Here is a 16,111-nt window from a genome sequence, read left to right on the forward strand (position 1 = left end):
CCCCAATATTTTCCTTTTAATTAACATAGTTATGGAAGATGAGATGAATACTATTTCATATTCTTATTAATGATAATTTGCTAAAATTTAGAAGAAAAATTAAATCGTGTATTAATATTCTGTTATTTTCCTTTTAAAATTTTGATTATGGAGATATAATGAATATTATTCCATATTCTTATTAATGATAAATAACTAATAATATATTATCATTCAACTAACTATTCTACCAATTAATACTTTTATTATCAAGTATTATGATATCAGTTTTGATAACAAAACCTTAATATAATTCATTTACCCTATCTTGTGTAATTATTTAATTTAAATTGAAAAAACTATACATTTTCAGCTCATTCAATATTTGCAATAATCTATCTATTATATTTAATATTTACTATTACTCTTTAAGAGTTACTGTACTTTTCACTTCATCAAATTTTTGTGATACTTTTTTCTCATTGAATTTTAATATTATAGTTCAAATTCTATGGATTTTAATTTTCCTTTATTATAATTGAAAAAATCAAATTCAAAATTGAAGTTTTTTTTGTAATTTTAAATATTTTTTTAATAAAAAAGACTTTTGTAGTGTCATGTTTATTTTCAAAAAATCAAGAGTATCCTGTTTCAATTTCCTATTTGCATTAGAAAATTCAATTTTGAAATTTTCATTTATTTTTCTTATGTGTTTAAATGAAAAATACTCAATCATGACGACAACTATTAATGAGGGTTGATTCAAGTGGTACATGTTTGCTTCCCCTTAAGTAAAGTCTCGAGTTCGAGTATTGTGGATGAAAAAATACCCACTGGAAGAGTTAGCCCCACATACCTGTTGATTTTCCCGAGTTCGGATAAGATCTCTAGTGTGATGATATATGTGGGAAACAAAAAATACACAAGTATTACATGTGTTCTTAACAATGCAAATGTACGTATAACATACGTGTTTTAACTACGCAAATGGATGAGTAACATGTATATTCTTAGCAATGCAATGTAGAGTAACATGTGTGTTTTTAAACATGTGAATACACATGTCACATGTGTTCTTAACAATATGAATACACGAGTAACATGTGTATTTTTTATCTAGAGTGTATAAGTAACATATATGTTATTAAACATGTAAATATATAAATAATATGTGTTTTTAATCGTACAATAAAAAATACCACATCATACTAATGCCACATCATGCTAATGTACAAGTAACCTGGTAGCTTAAGAATTGAGTGGTGCTGTTTATTCCTTTGTGATTTCTCTCAATCGGATTAACCTAATTGGCTCACGATAGATGGGCATAAATAAAGTCAAAATCAGCCTATTTAGAATCACGTAGTCAAAACTGTATGGTTTTGTTTTATATTTTGTGCCAAGGATTCATTGGTTGATTTAAATTGTTTTGGATCAGATTCAAAGAAATCTACAAGACTAAACAAAAAAATGTCTTCGATCCCTCCCTTGATTCACCTAACCCATAGCATACTTTCCTTTTATGGGATAGATTAAAAATAATGCATCAAATTTTAAATTGAATTCCGCATAAAATGAAACTCATTCTTTTATGAGATAGATTAAGGAGAAAAAAATGTATATACTATGAATTGCATACGTTATTATTGTATTATTATCATTTATATTTAATTGTTATTAACTATTCGAAAAATATAATTTAAATGAATGATGAATAATATAGTAACCATGTATAAATCTGTAATTAACTATGCATAAATCTAGATTTAAAAAATGAGTGTAATATTTATGCACTAACAATGTAAAGATTTATACAAAGTTAATGCATAATCTACTATTCATTTGTATTATTACTTTTATTTTATAGTCAATGATTATTAAACATGAATGGTGGATGATGTAGTGAGATTATAAAAATCTATTATACTGTCAGTATATACCTTTTTCTCTAAAAAAAGCATATACTTGGAACCAAATTGATAAATTTTCACATCTTGAATGTATGGTCTATATATTTATTAATTATTACTGACTATTCACTTTTAAATAAAAATACTATACATAAAGTAATGATGTTAATCATGTAAAAAACTAGTAGATTAGTGGTGCCAAAATAGTGGGCCCAAACAGCAACGGTGCCACGCCGAAAATTATTGTAAATTTGTAATCATCATAATAGCTTTAAGAATATTTGAATGTGAAGCTAAGCGCGCTAAGATAATTACATAAAAGATGAGATGACATCTTCTATAAAAAAAAAGTATTATTATTGAATTTAAAATCTATGTATTAATAATGTAAAAAAATTTATATTGTCAATCTATCATTTATTATTGATTTATAATATTTTTGTTTGTACTAACTAACATATGAATGATATGAATTTGTTAATAGTATAAAAAACATTTATATTGTCAGTGTATATATATTAAGTCAATTATTATTTATAGTTGATTAAAAATATTTAACTACTAAATTTTTTATTTAAATATATATTGTCAATAGATCAAATAAGTAATACATGATCGATAAGACGTTGGTCTAGTGATCTAAGACCTTATTATATTCTCAAAAGTTAATATTTATTGAAAAAAATAACTACGAATCTAAGAGAAAATAGATTCTTAATTAAAAAGATAAAAATATATTTGGTGGTACAAAAAAACGGTAGGGTTGACATTTTTTTGGATTGAAGAGTGACTGCTCAAAAAAAAACCACGGGACCCATAGGTCATATCCCATACGCTACGTCTTTGTTTGACTCAAGTCTCCCATTTGACACGTGGCAACCAGAGACTGGTCACGTGGTCTTCCCTTCTTTGAATTTCAAAGCCACTTCCTCACTCACCATTTTCATCATTTCTTCATATCTTCAGTTTCACTCTCCACTCTACTACTTCATCACCGTTCACCACTTTCCGTTTCCAGAACCTTCCGATCTGATTAACAGATGAACGGTGGAGGTAGACAAGGGCAGAGATCTGGTGCGCCGAGGGTGCACCACCACCGCCAACACTCCGATAACTTTCTCGATGCTTCCTCCAATTCCAGGTGGTTACAATCTTCTGGTCTTCAACACCTTCAATCATCTTCCGCTACGCTTCAGGTTCAGTTCCATTTTCACAATTTCTGAATACTAATCTTATATATATATAATTGATGAATTGTGATTATGATCCGTTAAACGACGTCGTGTTCGAACTTTAACATTTTAACAGAGGAAAGTTTTAATGGAGGAAGTGGAAATGAGTATTATATGGAGCCTTCAACGCTTCCGTGTATTAATAGTAATAATAATAATTACTGTTTGATGCAGAAAAATAACGGTGAGGATTCTCCCGGTGATTTCAGTCCTGGACTGTTGGATCTGCATTCATTTGATACAGAGCTTATTCCTGAGGTTATTTATTTTTTGTTTCATTTCATTTTCTTTTTCTGTTGTTCTATAATTGTTTTCTGCTCTTATTTAGTTATGACTAATGGTCACACTCACATTGCATCTTTGAATTGGAAAAATAATAATTGTTGCATCTGGCTTGAAAAATCTTTAACTCTAAGCTTGTACATGATGCAATAATTTATAAATTTTCTCAATCTAGATATCACACTGGATCTATTTACATTAAGGACGCGTCTGGTTAAGCAGTTAATTAAGCGCTTATTCATTCAAAATAAGCTAAAAATAACTTATTGGCATAAGAGAAAAGGGCTTTTTGGAGGGTAATGAACTACTTTCATAAACTTATTTTTGTAAGTTCTATGTAAACTCTTCCGAATTCCCCCTTAAACATTGCTTTCTTAAGCTGATCATATAGGCAGGCATATAGAATCAATTATTTTGGTTTTGGACTAGGATTGTTGATCTATCATTTTGTCCTTCTAAGTTGATAATAGCTTAAATTTTCTTGTAATTTGTGTATACTAGTAGATGCCGGCGTCAAATGTATATGATGGCAACTCACTGTATCTACACGGACGAACTAGAAGCTTTGATGACTCTGAACCTTATATGTTGAGCAAACAGACTGGCAGAGCTCGTGCTCCTGCCCCTGAAAACATGTTGAAAAGTTTTCCTTCAGACAAAGAGAAATCTAGTTCTGTAGCAAAAATTAAAGTTGTGGTATGTTGTCTCCCATATCTTAATTTACTGTTCATGTTTCATTTTTGAAATGCTTATGTTCCCTATTTGCTAGTAAATTTGATACTTTTTTTTGTTTTCAAATATTGCAATTGCAAACCAGTACACATAACTTTATTTAAAATCCATTTTATTGTCTAAAAGTGAAAATTAAGTTTTGTTAAACTGTGAAAAGCATTGCGTTTTAAATTAGTGTAACATTTGAAAGTTGCTATTTTCAATGCAGGTTCGGAAGAGACCACTTAATAAGAAGGAATTAGCAAAGAATGAGGAAGACATTATAGATACATATTCCAATTCTTTAACGGTGCATGAGACTAAACTAAAGGTGAGTGTAATTGTCATCACAAATTTACAATAGCAATGAACAGTTCCATGTGGTATAATTGTCTTAAGTTTTTGGATGTAAGATTGAGCTGCTGAAAATAGCTCATGTGCACTAATAAAATGAAAAGTGGTGCTGAAAATAATACAGATGACATATATAGTATTAAAGGAGAAATGTCAAGCGATTCCATAAAATCTGTTCTGTCTGTGGCAAGTAATTTGATAAAATCTGTTCTGTGTAATTATCTGTTTGACTATTTTAATTTATTATATAAGCTTTCCAGGCATAGTGCGGAACCAAAATAATGTTTTACCCACTTATCTCCTCACTCGACAGTTCTTATGAAAAGTTTTTGGTATGATATTTAATAGATTTGTTATATTGAAGATACTAAAATCTACATGCTTTACAGGTTGACCTGACTCAGTATGTTGAGAAGCATGAATTTGTTTTTGATGCTGTATTGAATGAAGAGGTTACAAATGATGAGGTAACTAACTACTATGTTATAGTTCAATTTTCAGTTGATAAGAATGAATTGAAATACATACCCTTGCTTATTTAACTCTCTGTATAACCTTTTTGTTTCTTTAGGTGTATGGTGAAACAGTGGAGCCCATAGTTCCTATAATCTTTGAACGCACCAAAGCAACTTGCTTTGCATACGGGCAAACAGGTAATAGCAGCCTCTCAAATTTGATTTAGTTGCTACACATCACATGTGAAATGATACTTCCACTTCATATCCGTATCTCTTTGGAATTTCTTTTCACTTTCCAAAGTTGTGCTGGCCTTGATCATTGACCCATTTTGTTCACTTCTTTATTTACATCTGTAAAAGGTTATCTTCTTTTGGTTATTTAGTAGTGTTTGTCATTTAGTGTGGATATTGTGATTGATATTTGCAAATGTTTTCACCAATGCTACACTTTGTTTTATGTAAAAACTATATTCTTGAGTTCTGTAAAGCTAAACGTAGTTTCTGCTGTTGCCAACATGACTCTGATGCTTTGCACTATGAGTGAGATTTTAAATATCATTTCTGCTAATCTAGGAAGTGGGAAAACATACACAATGAAGCCTTTGCCACTTAGAGCATCAAGGGACATATTGAGATTGATGCATCATACTTACAGGAATCAGGGATTTCACTTATTTGTTAGTTTCTTTGAAATATATGGTGGGAAGCTTTATGATCTTCTGAATGATCGAAAGTAAGTCAACTCCTCCTTGTTTTCACTTGGAATATCTATGTTCTTGAGGTTTGATATTGTACTTACGCAGAAAACTTTGTATGAGGGAGGATGGTAAGCAGCAAGTTTGCATTGTGGGTTTGCAAGAGTACGGAGTATCGGATGTGGAGAACATAAAAGAACTGATTGAGAGAGGAAGTGCCACTAGAAGTACTGGTACCACAGGTGCAAATGAGGAATCTTCTCGATCACATGCAATACTTCAGCTTGCTATCAAGAGGTCAGTTGATGGCAATGAATCCAAACCTCCTCGTCTTGTTGGCAAGCTCTCCTTCATAGATCTCGCTGGAAGTGAACGTGGAGCAGATACCACAGATAATGACAAACAAACAAGGTATGATCAATCTAGAGTTACATGTGGTGGATTTATGCAGTTACTTGTCTTGTTAGAACAGTACTTGTGAAAGATAATATTCTTTAGGAATTTAGGGCAGAATAAACTCCGAATTCGGACATATGGTTTATTATTGCAGGTTTTTTATATATGTGCCATCATGAAATGTAATTGTCCCCCGTGCATTCCAATTCCAGTCTAACTTTAACATAGACACAATACAATAAGCAATGTCCTTATCCCTCTAATGAATTTGTCGGTTTTGCATTCGTTTATTTGAAATTATATGATGCAGGATAGAAGGTGCTGAGATCAATAAGAGCTTACTTGCCCTGAAGGAATGCATAAGAGCACTCGATAATGATCAGGGACATATCCCTTTCAGAGGAAGTAAACTTACTGAAGTTTTGAGGGATTCATTTGTTGGCAATTCTCGCACTGTTATGATATCATGTATATCACCAAGCTCAGGTTCATGCGAACATACCCTGAATACATTAAGATATGCTGACAGGTAATGATAAAATTTTATAGTTGATACATTATAGTTCTTTATCCTTTTCTCTTTCAAAGAACCACACCTCACACTAGCACATAATATAACCACTAATGTGCACAATCGAGAATAAAAAACTCATGGTTTTACTGTTACAAACTGATGGAAAATCCAGGGTGAAAAGTTTATCGAAAGGGAACAATTCCAAAAAAGAGGTTTCATCTTCGAATTTAAACGTTAGAGAATCTACTACAATTCCCATCTCTTCGGCTACTGCATTGGGCTATGAGGATCGTACAGCTGATACATGGCATGATGAAAATGATGGGGATGATTTTAGTCCCCCTGAAGATTACTACGAGCCAGTGAAACCATCATTGAAGAAAAATGCAAAGATAGATCCATATGCTACAACAGATGATAAACTGAAGAAACCCAGTGGTCAGATAAAATGGAAGGATGTCCCAAAAGTTGAATCAATAACTGCACAATCAGAAGATGATTTAAATGCCCTCCTACAGGTAAGACTGCTGGCTAGTGAAAGGTGGTTTATTATATGTTCAAAGACGTAGAGTGCATTTTCACTGTGATCTTAAAGCATATGTTATAATTTCAGGAAGAAGAGGACCTTGTAAATGCTCACCGGACACAAGTAGAGCAGACCATGAATATTGTGAGAGAGGTATTTGAATTGCTTCTATTATTCTTCTATCACTTGATTTATTCTTTTAGATGCATGATGCAAGCATGAAGCATGCAAATGAGCCATGTGCTTTATCCTTAAAAAATGTTACTAGCTGTCTAATGGTTTCATGCAATAATATTTGGTAGTGGCCATCATGACTACGATGAGAATTTTTCTAGATTGTTTAGGAAGACCCTCAAAACAGAGATACATAAGAAAATTCTTTCGATAAGTGCCATAAAGGGGGACTATGTGATGGTAGCACCAAAGTTGTCATTAGCACTCCTAACTCCTATGGCCCTCACTATTCATTTTTGAATAAATTAGTAGTTCTCTTTGCTGCATCCTTCCAAAGAGTGGTGCCAAATCCATACTTTTTTCGTATTCAATTTTTTTGTACTACATATGCAGGAGATGAATCTCTTGGTTGAAGCAGATCAACCAGGGAATCAACTGGATGATTATATAACCAGATTAAATGCCATTCTTTCTCAGAAGGCCGCTGGCATCCTTGAGTTACAGACCCGTTTAGTGCATTTTCAGAAACGTTTAAAGGAGCATAATGTTTTAGTTTCGTCTACCGGTTACTAATATTATTTTTAAGAGACTCCATGTGGGGTTGTTTCTGTGATCCAGTGGGAGAAAGATCTGGGGTATCACATGGCACTCTTACTAGTTGATTCATCATTATTTTGCACCTTGGCTATTTACCATAGGGTCGGAAGCTTGAGTCTTTGTTTTTCCCTTTACTCTCCTGAAATGAAGATTTGTATTGGTTTCGTGTTCCTACCAGGCAATGTATCGATGTATAAATTGGTGTTTGATTCATGGATGGAGTGTTTCTTATCGACTAAGTCTACTAACTACTGCTTATTCTGCCGTGTTGATATGTTATAAATTCTTTTACAGTGAACTAGCAATGAATTTTCAGGTTCTGAACACATTCTTATTGTGTTACGACTTACTCATGAGGAGAGCCTAACCCAAAAGACTAGTCTATTAGGTGGGAGAGCCTCATGACTTAAGTACCACATGTTCATATTGAGTTTATTGTTCTAGTCAATGTGAGACTCCTAACATTGCCGCCCCTTTAAGGATTGACGTTCACAGCGGCTTTCACTCTATCGGCATTGACCCGATGATAGCCCTTTCTCGTTTGGTGGCTTCACTCTCCTATCAGTATTTGGTAATATAACTTAATCCAGCCTATAAGTAGCCCTTCTTGTAATGCAACTCTCAATGAAAGACACCAATTGTTAAGACTTGAGCTCATGAGGAGAGCCCAACCCAAAAGGCTAGTCTATTAAGTGGGAGAACCTCATAAGTAACACATTAAGTTTACTATTCTAATTAATGTGAGACTCTTAACATAGTGTTGTTTTTGCAATTTTGAAGGCATTACCAAGTATTTTGAATTCATCATTACCATAATGAATTACGGTTAAGCAATTACCATGGGTGCATATTAGAGCTATTATGTAACCCAAGATTTTGTCAAGAAAGGAACACGCGGTAACTACAGTGCAACCCAGGAACTAATGTGGCATGGTTCTAGCAAAAAAAGGTCAATGAGGAGAGTAGCAAGAATTTGTAGAAACCAAAGTGGAAGATTGTGACCCTCATAATGATGTAGCTCCTTACTAATACAATTGCTCCCAATTTCAACACAGTCTACCAGACATGAAAACAGAGGATAGTTATGTGCAGATTTTACAGTTAAATTTGATATCTGATTTGACGCCATTTATGTGAACTAAATTTCCATTGCACTAATTGAGATTTGTGAAACTACTTACGGAATATCTATGTTCATATTATTTCCATGTGTTTTGCCAATTAACACGACCATTTTTTTCCTGTCATTGAGCTAGATGACTGTATTAGTCACCAACATTGAAGGGCATGCATGTCTTCCCATTCGTCGTTTCGACCTTTCCATGTTCTTCTACGACTTTGGTTTCTGTGATATAAGGCGTAGCCATGAAACCAAAATCGATCACTCTTGTATGTATTGCATTTTAATATCTCCCTGCTCAAACTCAATGAGATGTTTGGAGTTTCCAAACTTATATAAACACGTTTGTGTTTCTCACCTTCTTATCAAATAACTAAATAAAATTTGTAACCAAACAAAATTTGCAATTATATGAAGATCTAAGCATATCTGTAATAAAGAAACTTAAGACTTAGCAAAATGGAAAAAAACGACAAACAATGCTAGAGATTCTTATATTCTGGTCATATTAACTACATTTTTTCGCAATTGCCTTGAACTAAATGTAATTGTAATCGTGATTGTCCCCACAACCACAAATTAAAAGCATGATTGTAAGTAGTAAAAAACTGTACAAGTGGGAAATCAACACAGTAGGAGAAAGGAAAATAGTGAAACAATACATACTTGATACAGACACTACAACATCCTTTCATTGCATTAAGGTTATCTTATCCACAACATGATATAACATAGAACGCATCTGCTGCTGTCTCACTCCTCCATGTGTCAGGAAGTGTGATTAGTCAGAAAAATATTTAACAATTAGAATTTTAACTCAAATAAAAATTTTCAACCAATCAGAGTTGATGGAACATGGAGTAATACAAAAAGTGGGACAACAGATGTTGTCCCGATATAACCAACTCTTCTCCTTGACACTGAGTGTTAGATACTGACATAGGGTTGTGGTAGAGAGAACTCTGATTTCATATCCATGAAAAACTTGTTCACAATGTCCAAATAAACAGGACTTGTAAGTCTTGAATAGTAGTGAAGTGCCTCTTCTATATCTAACTCATGTTCAATATCACCTGATTCAATCATCTCCAATTCCTTCATCTTTTGTGCCAATACCTTACTTCCCTCAATCATGTTTCTTGAATCTAAATCTCCCTTTTTTCCATATTTACAATTCTCTTTTAGTACTATAACTTCAGGAATGCTCATGCTAATGTCATCACACCTCTTTATGCTGTTCCCTAATGCCCAGTTTCTCGGTTCGGTTCGAGCGGTTTCGAATGAATTGGACTGAATTTGGACACTCCTGCTATTGATATCAGACTGGAGCAGATCATAAAACTCATTGTAAAAGTGGTCACTTGTGTAAGTTCTTGCATTGCCACTGTGACCATGGAATGGATTGAATGAAAGTGATCTTGGTAGTTTTTTGTACCTACCAAGAAAGAAAGACTTGAACTTTCTAAGACTTTTGTGAAGCAAAACCTTGGTTTTGTGAATGGTTTCTCTTAGCAGCATTTGTAGCTCTTTCTAGTTTAAAAATGTGTAAGGTTTTCTCTAACTGTCTCTCTCTCTCTCTCTTCTAGAGAAAACAATGTATTTTTTGTGTATTCTCCAATTTTGTCTTCACTCATATTTAACATATAAAGAAAGATACTTGCTTATAGTAACTAGGTTCCTAAGGTTACCAAAAGAGAAAAGCAAAGTACCCTAAAGAATTGTGTTTTCCTCTGTCTATGTTTCAACCCTACCCTTTTTTCAACAGAATCACATGCTCTATGTCCCTTTCAAACCCTTTCAAATTTAAGGGCCAAAGTACTTTGGGGTCCCAGCCATTTATAGAGAGATTTTGCTAGCTGATATAGTAGTTGTTGCTCTTTAGGGGTAAACATAATTGAAGATGCAAAGCTAAATTATCAAAAATATTGTATTGTTTTTTTGACTATGTGTTGTTTGAAGTGCATTGGCATTGATTAAGATGCAAAGCTAAAGGTAGTAAGTGACTAAAGGATTAAACAAGGATTTCAGTACTAACTTGTTAGCAAAATTTGAAACCTAGGGACTGCTACATCAAATAGGGAGAAAAAATATCTGTTATTCCAAATCATGTCCCGAACTAATGATATTAAAATAAAAACAGAAAAAATAATACACATTTAATTTTGTTTAACCGACATGTCATATTTTTATTAGTCTGATATATGATTTAGGACACCATTTAGAACATCAGATACTCCTTCATAAAAAATTAGACCTTAACTAATTTTTTTTATAGTTGTATATGCTTGTTGTCATGAAAATTTGTTTTTGGAACTATAGTAATTACATAATGTGACTCCAAGCAGAAAATCAGTTACTGCTTTAGACAAAAAATTCAGTGTGGGTCATTGAGGAGAGTTACTTGAACAATTGCTTCGATATTAAACCTGACTAAGTTGATGCATTAGCATCTTAATATATTGACATTTATCCCTAAGCCTAGTGAAAGTAGCAATCCTTATTTATTTGTAAGAAAGAGGTGCATGGTCCCAATTCAGAGAAATTCTTCCATGAACCATCAACTTCTAAGTTGAATGGAGTAGGTCAATCGCCAAATTAATTATGATTGATTATGACAAGGAAAATGTTGCATGATATAAATACAATTTGGTACAAGCATACTGAAGGTGGTTGATTAATTAATTTTAGAGTAAATATTCATTTCAGTCTCTCATGTTTTTTGATTTTATCAGTTTAATTTATCAAAAATCGAAAAACTCAAATTAGTCATTTTTAGGGTCAAATCCAGTGTTGTTGGAATCGGACCAGACCGGACGGTCCGACCGGTCTGACCGCTGACCGGACTTGAAAACGGCTATGGTTTGCCGTCTTAACCGAATGAGAGTTGGACCGCTTTGAACCGGAAAAAATCCGGTCCGACCATGTCTAACCCGGTTAAACCGGATTAACCCGGGAAGTAAACCGGACGGCTCACTTAAAAATAAAAAAAATGGGACAATGTTCTAATATTTTGTTTTACTACGGTCCAAAAAAAGATAAAAGGGTATTATTTCAATATAATTATACATAATTATTAATTATATAAAGTTTTAGATTTATATATAACTATATATTTATAAATAAAAATTATTAATTATGTACGAAATCACCCAGTCAAACCGGACGGTTTAACCGTTTAAACCTAATACGGGACCTCTGCCAGTTTCACGTCCGGCTCGGGTTTCACAACACTTGTCAAATTAGTCCCTATCAGGTGTTGTAAAACATGTTAATTTGACTAACATTTAAAAAATTTGGGAAGGATTTTAGAATTTTCAATTTTTGAGGGACCAAAGTAAGATAAAAAAATATAATAGACTGAAATGAATATTTATTCCCAATACTAACTCCTTGAGGATGAGTTGATGGCTTGATGCAACATAAAGTTGTCAATATTTGTGACCTTATGTATGTGATATTGTTGAAGTTTGGTAGAATTACTGTAAGTGGCAATACTATTTGTATTATGTATTTCATAAATATACATTTTGATGGACTCAAGCTCAAGTTCTATGGTTAAGCTAAAATAATTTTATGAACAAGTAATTTATATATTTGGTGGTTAGAAATAATCTTTTTACTTGAGAAGAATAAATTTGTATATTATGAAAATAATCTTACCATCCTTATTTTAAAATTCGAGTGATCAAATTAGATTTGTTAATAGTAATATAATCTGATGTCAGAGTCAAAGGTTATTGGAATTTAATCATATTGGAAAGGGTTCAACTCGATAAATAAAAAAAGTTGAATCTAAATATCTTGAACTAGGATGATGGGATTTGAATTACTATACCTAGTTTGAGTCCTCAATGTTGTAACTAATATTCAAATATGTCTTTGAATTACTATACCTAGTTTGAGTCCTCAATGTTGAATTTCTCCCTCAAAGTTAGTTAGCACTTAGAAATGAGAAAGATAATTTGATATGAAGACAAATTAAACGTGAGGTGTGTGAATTCCATTCAGTGTACCTGCAAAGAGAGTCACACATATTTGTATTTTCTTCATTGAAAAATATATACCATGGCATGTAACTAAAGTTACTGAACTCTAGGTAGCTTATATAAGCATGAACACGTAGTGCATGTGTTAAAACTATTTATCTCATTCATGAGGGTACATCACATTGAGATTTGGTAGAGTGGTATTAAAGATGAACTATGTCTATATGTTAAATCTTAGTAGAAGTACGTCAAGGAAGTGTAATAGAATATTGTAACTTGAATAGTTTATATTAGACTTGATAATGATGACAGTATCGTAACTGAAAATTGAGGTGCGACAATAATATAATAGCAACTCGAATAGGTTGTTGCATAATCGAAAATGGGAGCTTGTCAATCACAAAGGGAATCTAAACAAAGTATTAGATAACATTTGTTACTAGTTTGATTATGAATATACATGTTTTGGAAGGTAAAAAAATTATCTTTTTGCTATCTTTCACAAGTGACATTATATTCCTATAAGGGTAAAAATATTATAATTTGTCTTAGAATTAGAGTCCTTTTTTAGTGGTGGTAAGAAGTAAGAACATTTATGTCTTGTGTTCCATGACAATGCTGAGGGCCCTAGATGAATGAAGGGGGAGTTATATAGTGCTGAAAATGAGATGGGTTATTCAAGAAGTGGGGTAAAGGAGAGAACTTGGTCACATATAAACCAAAGATAAGGTTTATTTGAATTTGAGCACTAAGATTGCTTAGTTGGGTTCATGTAACATATCTAATATTATATTTGTTCATCACCATTCAATGAAGGTGGCACTTCACTCATTAAATGAATGGATCACCCAATGTAAGAGTTTTCTGACCTTAATTTTTAGAGTTGGGAATAATATTAAAAAAAATAGTAAAAAGGTACTAAGAAACAAAGTCTGGTATTGGTGTTATTTCATTTTGGAATATCCATTACCTTACTAGGTGTGGATTTAGTAGTGTAAAACCCGTTAGATATTTAAGATGACGAAAAAGTCAATGATTTGATTCCTAATAAGACATTTATTGAGAGATGTATTCATATATACCAAAAGATGAGGAAATACCTTAATAATACCAATTTTTTTAAAACATCCATTCTAGCTAGAGCTTATAAAAATTCCGTTTGTGATAAGTAATGTAATGTCAATATAAATACGTTTCTCTATCATCAAAAGTTGTGTTACATTCATGTAATTTGTCTTGGCAATTTACATAAAATTCCCTTCCATAAGTCACATAACATCTCTTAACCATTACATTTTCTCTCCTTGGTTTTCCTTTAGATGAGAGATTTGACCTTCCTATTCCCTAGCTAACAGGTTACAAATATATATTATAATCTTGTTACATATATTGTCTCGCACCAATAATAATGAAGAAAAAACAATAATAAATAATAATGAATATTTAATTTTTTTAATTAAATAAATGATATAATTACTATATATAAAATCTTTATACTCACAAATAAATATTACAATTTTTCATAAAGTATTGAGAGATAGGAGTGTAACTATTTTTTCTCAATATTTTTAATGTCTATTCCTCATGAATATTTTTATTTGGGCTTTATAAAAAATGCCCAAATGAAAAGTTCATAGTATATAGCCCAAACATTTGAAAAAGCCCAATTCTCTTCGGGTCAAGATATAAAAGCTACCTTCCACTCCAAAACCATCTTCTTCAGTTAGGGTTCTGCATCTGCATCTGCTGCTTCAATGGTAGAATCATTTCCCCAATTCCTCTCTCTTTCTCTGTAAACATCTTCGTTTCTCTATGATTTTGATTCTGATAATGTGTATGTTTGTGTGAATTGAATTTACGCAGGGGAAGGGAACAGGTAGTTTCGGTAAGAGGAGGAACAAGACTCACACCTTATGTGTCAGGTGCGGCCGCCGCAGCTTCCACCTCCAGAAGAGTCGTTGCTCCGCCTGCGCTTACCCCGCCGCTCGCAAGCGCACATGTAACTGAAACTCTATTTCTCTTCATTTTCATTATTTTCATCATTCAATTGTTACTGCTAGGGTTATAGTTATTCTTACACTTAGGGTTTCATATGATTATTCGTTTTTTATCTTAGATAACTGGAGTGTGAAGGCAATTCGTAGAAAGACCACTGGAACTGGTAGGATGAGGTACTTGCGCCATGTTCCTCGCCGTTTCAAGAGCGGTTTCAGAGAAGGTACTATTTTAATTCGAATTGTTCTAGATTTTAATTATTATCTGTGTTATGTTAATTGTTAATGATTTGTTATGATGTTTTGAATCAGGTACTGAAGCTGCACCAAGGAAGAAGGGAGCTGCTGCCAGTGCTTAAGCTTTTCGGAGATTGAATGATGTTTTCTCGGTATCGAATTCTAGGGTTAGATTGTTTTGTGGTTGGACAAGACTTTTTTCAACCTGTTTTGTTGCTATTGTCCTTTTAATTCATTTCCTATGATATTTAGTGGCTTCATTATCAGAGCATTTTGTTTTATCAACTGGATTGAATGATACATTTATAGCATGTGTTTTGAATTGTTTTCTTTTCAGAAATTGATATCAAACCCCTCGTATAGCTTTATTGTCTTGCACATTTTATAATGATAATTAGTGTGCTTCAGCTTGTTGAATTATGTGAAGTTAGTTTTTGTTTTTAACTTGTTATGCATAAACTTCAATTCTATTCATCTGATGTACGTAGTGTGCTTCAACATGTTGCATATTTTCCAGTAATAATGTATTTTGATGTTAAGTGTCCATTCTATGGTTTTCTTGATTTATGAGTTCAATTATGTGCTTGGGGTCATGGGATTCAATTTGTTGGAGTTGCTTCACCAGTATATTATGACTCTCAATTTTGCCTTTGCTCCAATTTCAGTGATTAATGCATTGTCAACGGATAGAGTTTATGGCATAAGTTTATGGATTGGTTGGGAAGATCAAGTTTATCATTACAATATGGACTTATTATTGTTTTAAAATTGATGTTCTCTAAGGAATTTACTTTTTGATGTTAGATTTGAAATTTCACTCCCATGCCTTTCATGATTATAGTTTGATTTTTATAGCAAGGTTCATTCGTGGCATATATTCAACCAGATTTATTGTCCTATGAATTGTTTGAGCTTGACATATTTCATTTTCATTTGCTTCTGGATA

General features: G+C 32.6%; 3 protein-coding genes across 3 annotated transcripts; 2 read left to right on the forward strand and 1 right to left on the reverse strand.

The window, feature by feature from the left end:
- LOC109351210 (kinesin-like protein KIN-13B) lies at positions 2,750-8,154 on the forward strand. Its single transcript, XM_019592600.1, has 12 exons — positions 2,750-3,085; positions 3,296-3,379; positions 3,908-4,099; positions 4,344-4,445; positions 4,858-4,935; positions 5,040-5,121; positions 5,500-5,659; positions 5,730-6,032; positions 6,328-6,546; positions 6,704-7,049; positions 7,145-7,210; positions 7,625-8,154. Exons 1-12 carry the CDS (start codon positions 2,930-2,932, stop codon positions 7,802-7,804), a joined length of 1,968 nt encoding a protein of 655 aa, XP_019448145.1. The 5' UTR covers positions 2,750-2,929; the 3' UTR covers positions 7,805-8,154.
- On the reverse strand, positions 9,594-10,709 carry LOC109350996. Its single transcript, XM_019592304.1, has 2 exons — positions 9,860-10,709; positions 9,594-9,663 (listed from the first exon to the last, which is right to left on the reverse strand). The coding sequence occupies exon 1, from the start codon at positions 10,464-10,466 to the stop codon at positions 9,876-9,878; it is 591 nt and encodes a 196-aa protein (XP_019447849.1). The 5' UTR covers positions 10,467-10,709; the 3' UTR covers positions 9,594-9,663; positions 9,860-9,875.
- On the forward strand, positions 14,579-15,522 carry LOC109351218 (60S ribosomal protein L37-3). The gene is made up of 4 exons (XM_019592610.1): positions 14,579-14,691; positions 14,798-14,933; positions 15,051-15,152; positions 15,241-15,522. The coding sequence occupies exons 1-4, from the start codon at positions 14,689-14,691 to the stop codon at positions 15,285-15,287; spliced, it is 288 nt and encodes a 95-aa protein (XP_019448155.1). The 5' UTR covers positions 14,579-14,688; the 3' UTR covers positions 15,288-15,522.

The sequence above is a fragment of the Lupinus angustifolius genome, chromosome LG06 (assembly GCF_001865875.1).
Source record: "Lupinus angustifolius cultivar Tanjil chromosome LG06, LupAngTanjil_v1.0, whole genome shotgun sequence".
NCBI classification, from domain to species: Eukaryota; Viridiplantae; Streptophyta; class Magnoliopsida; order Fabales; family Fabaceae; genus Lupinus; species Lupinus angustifolius.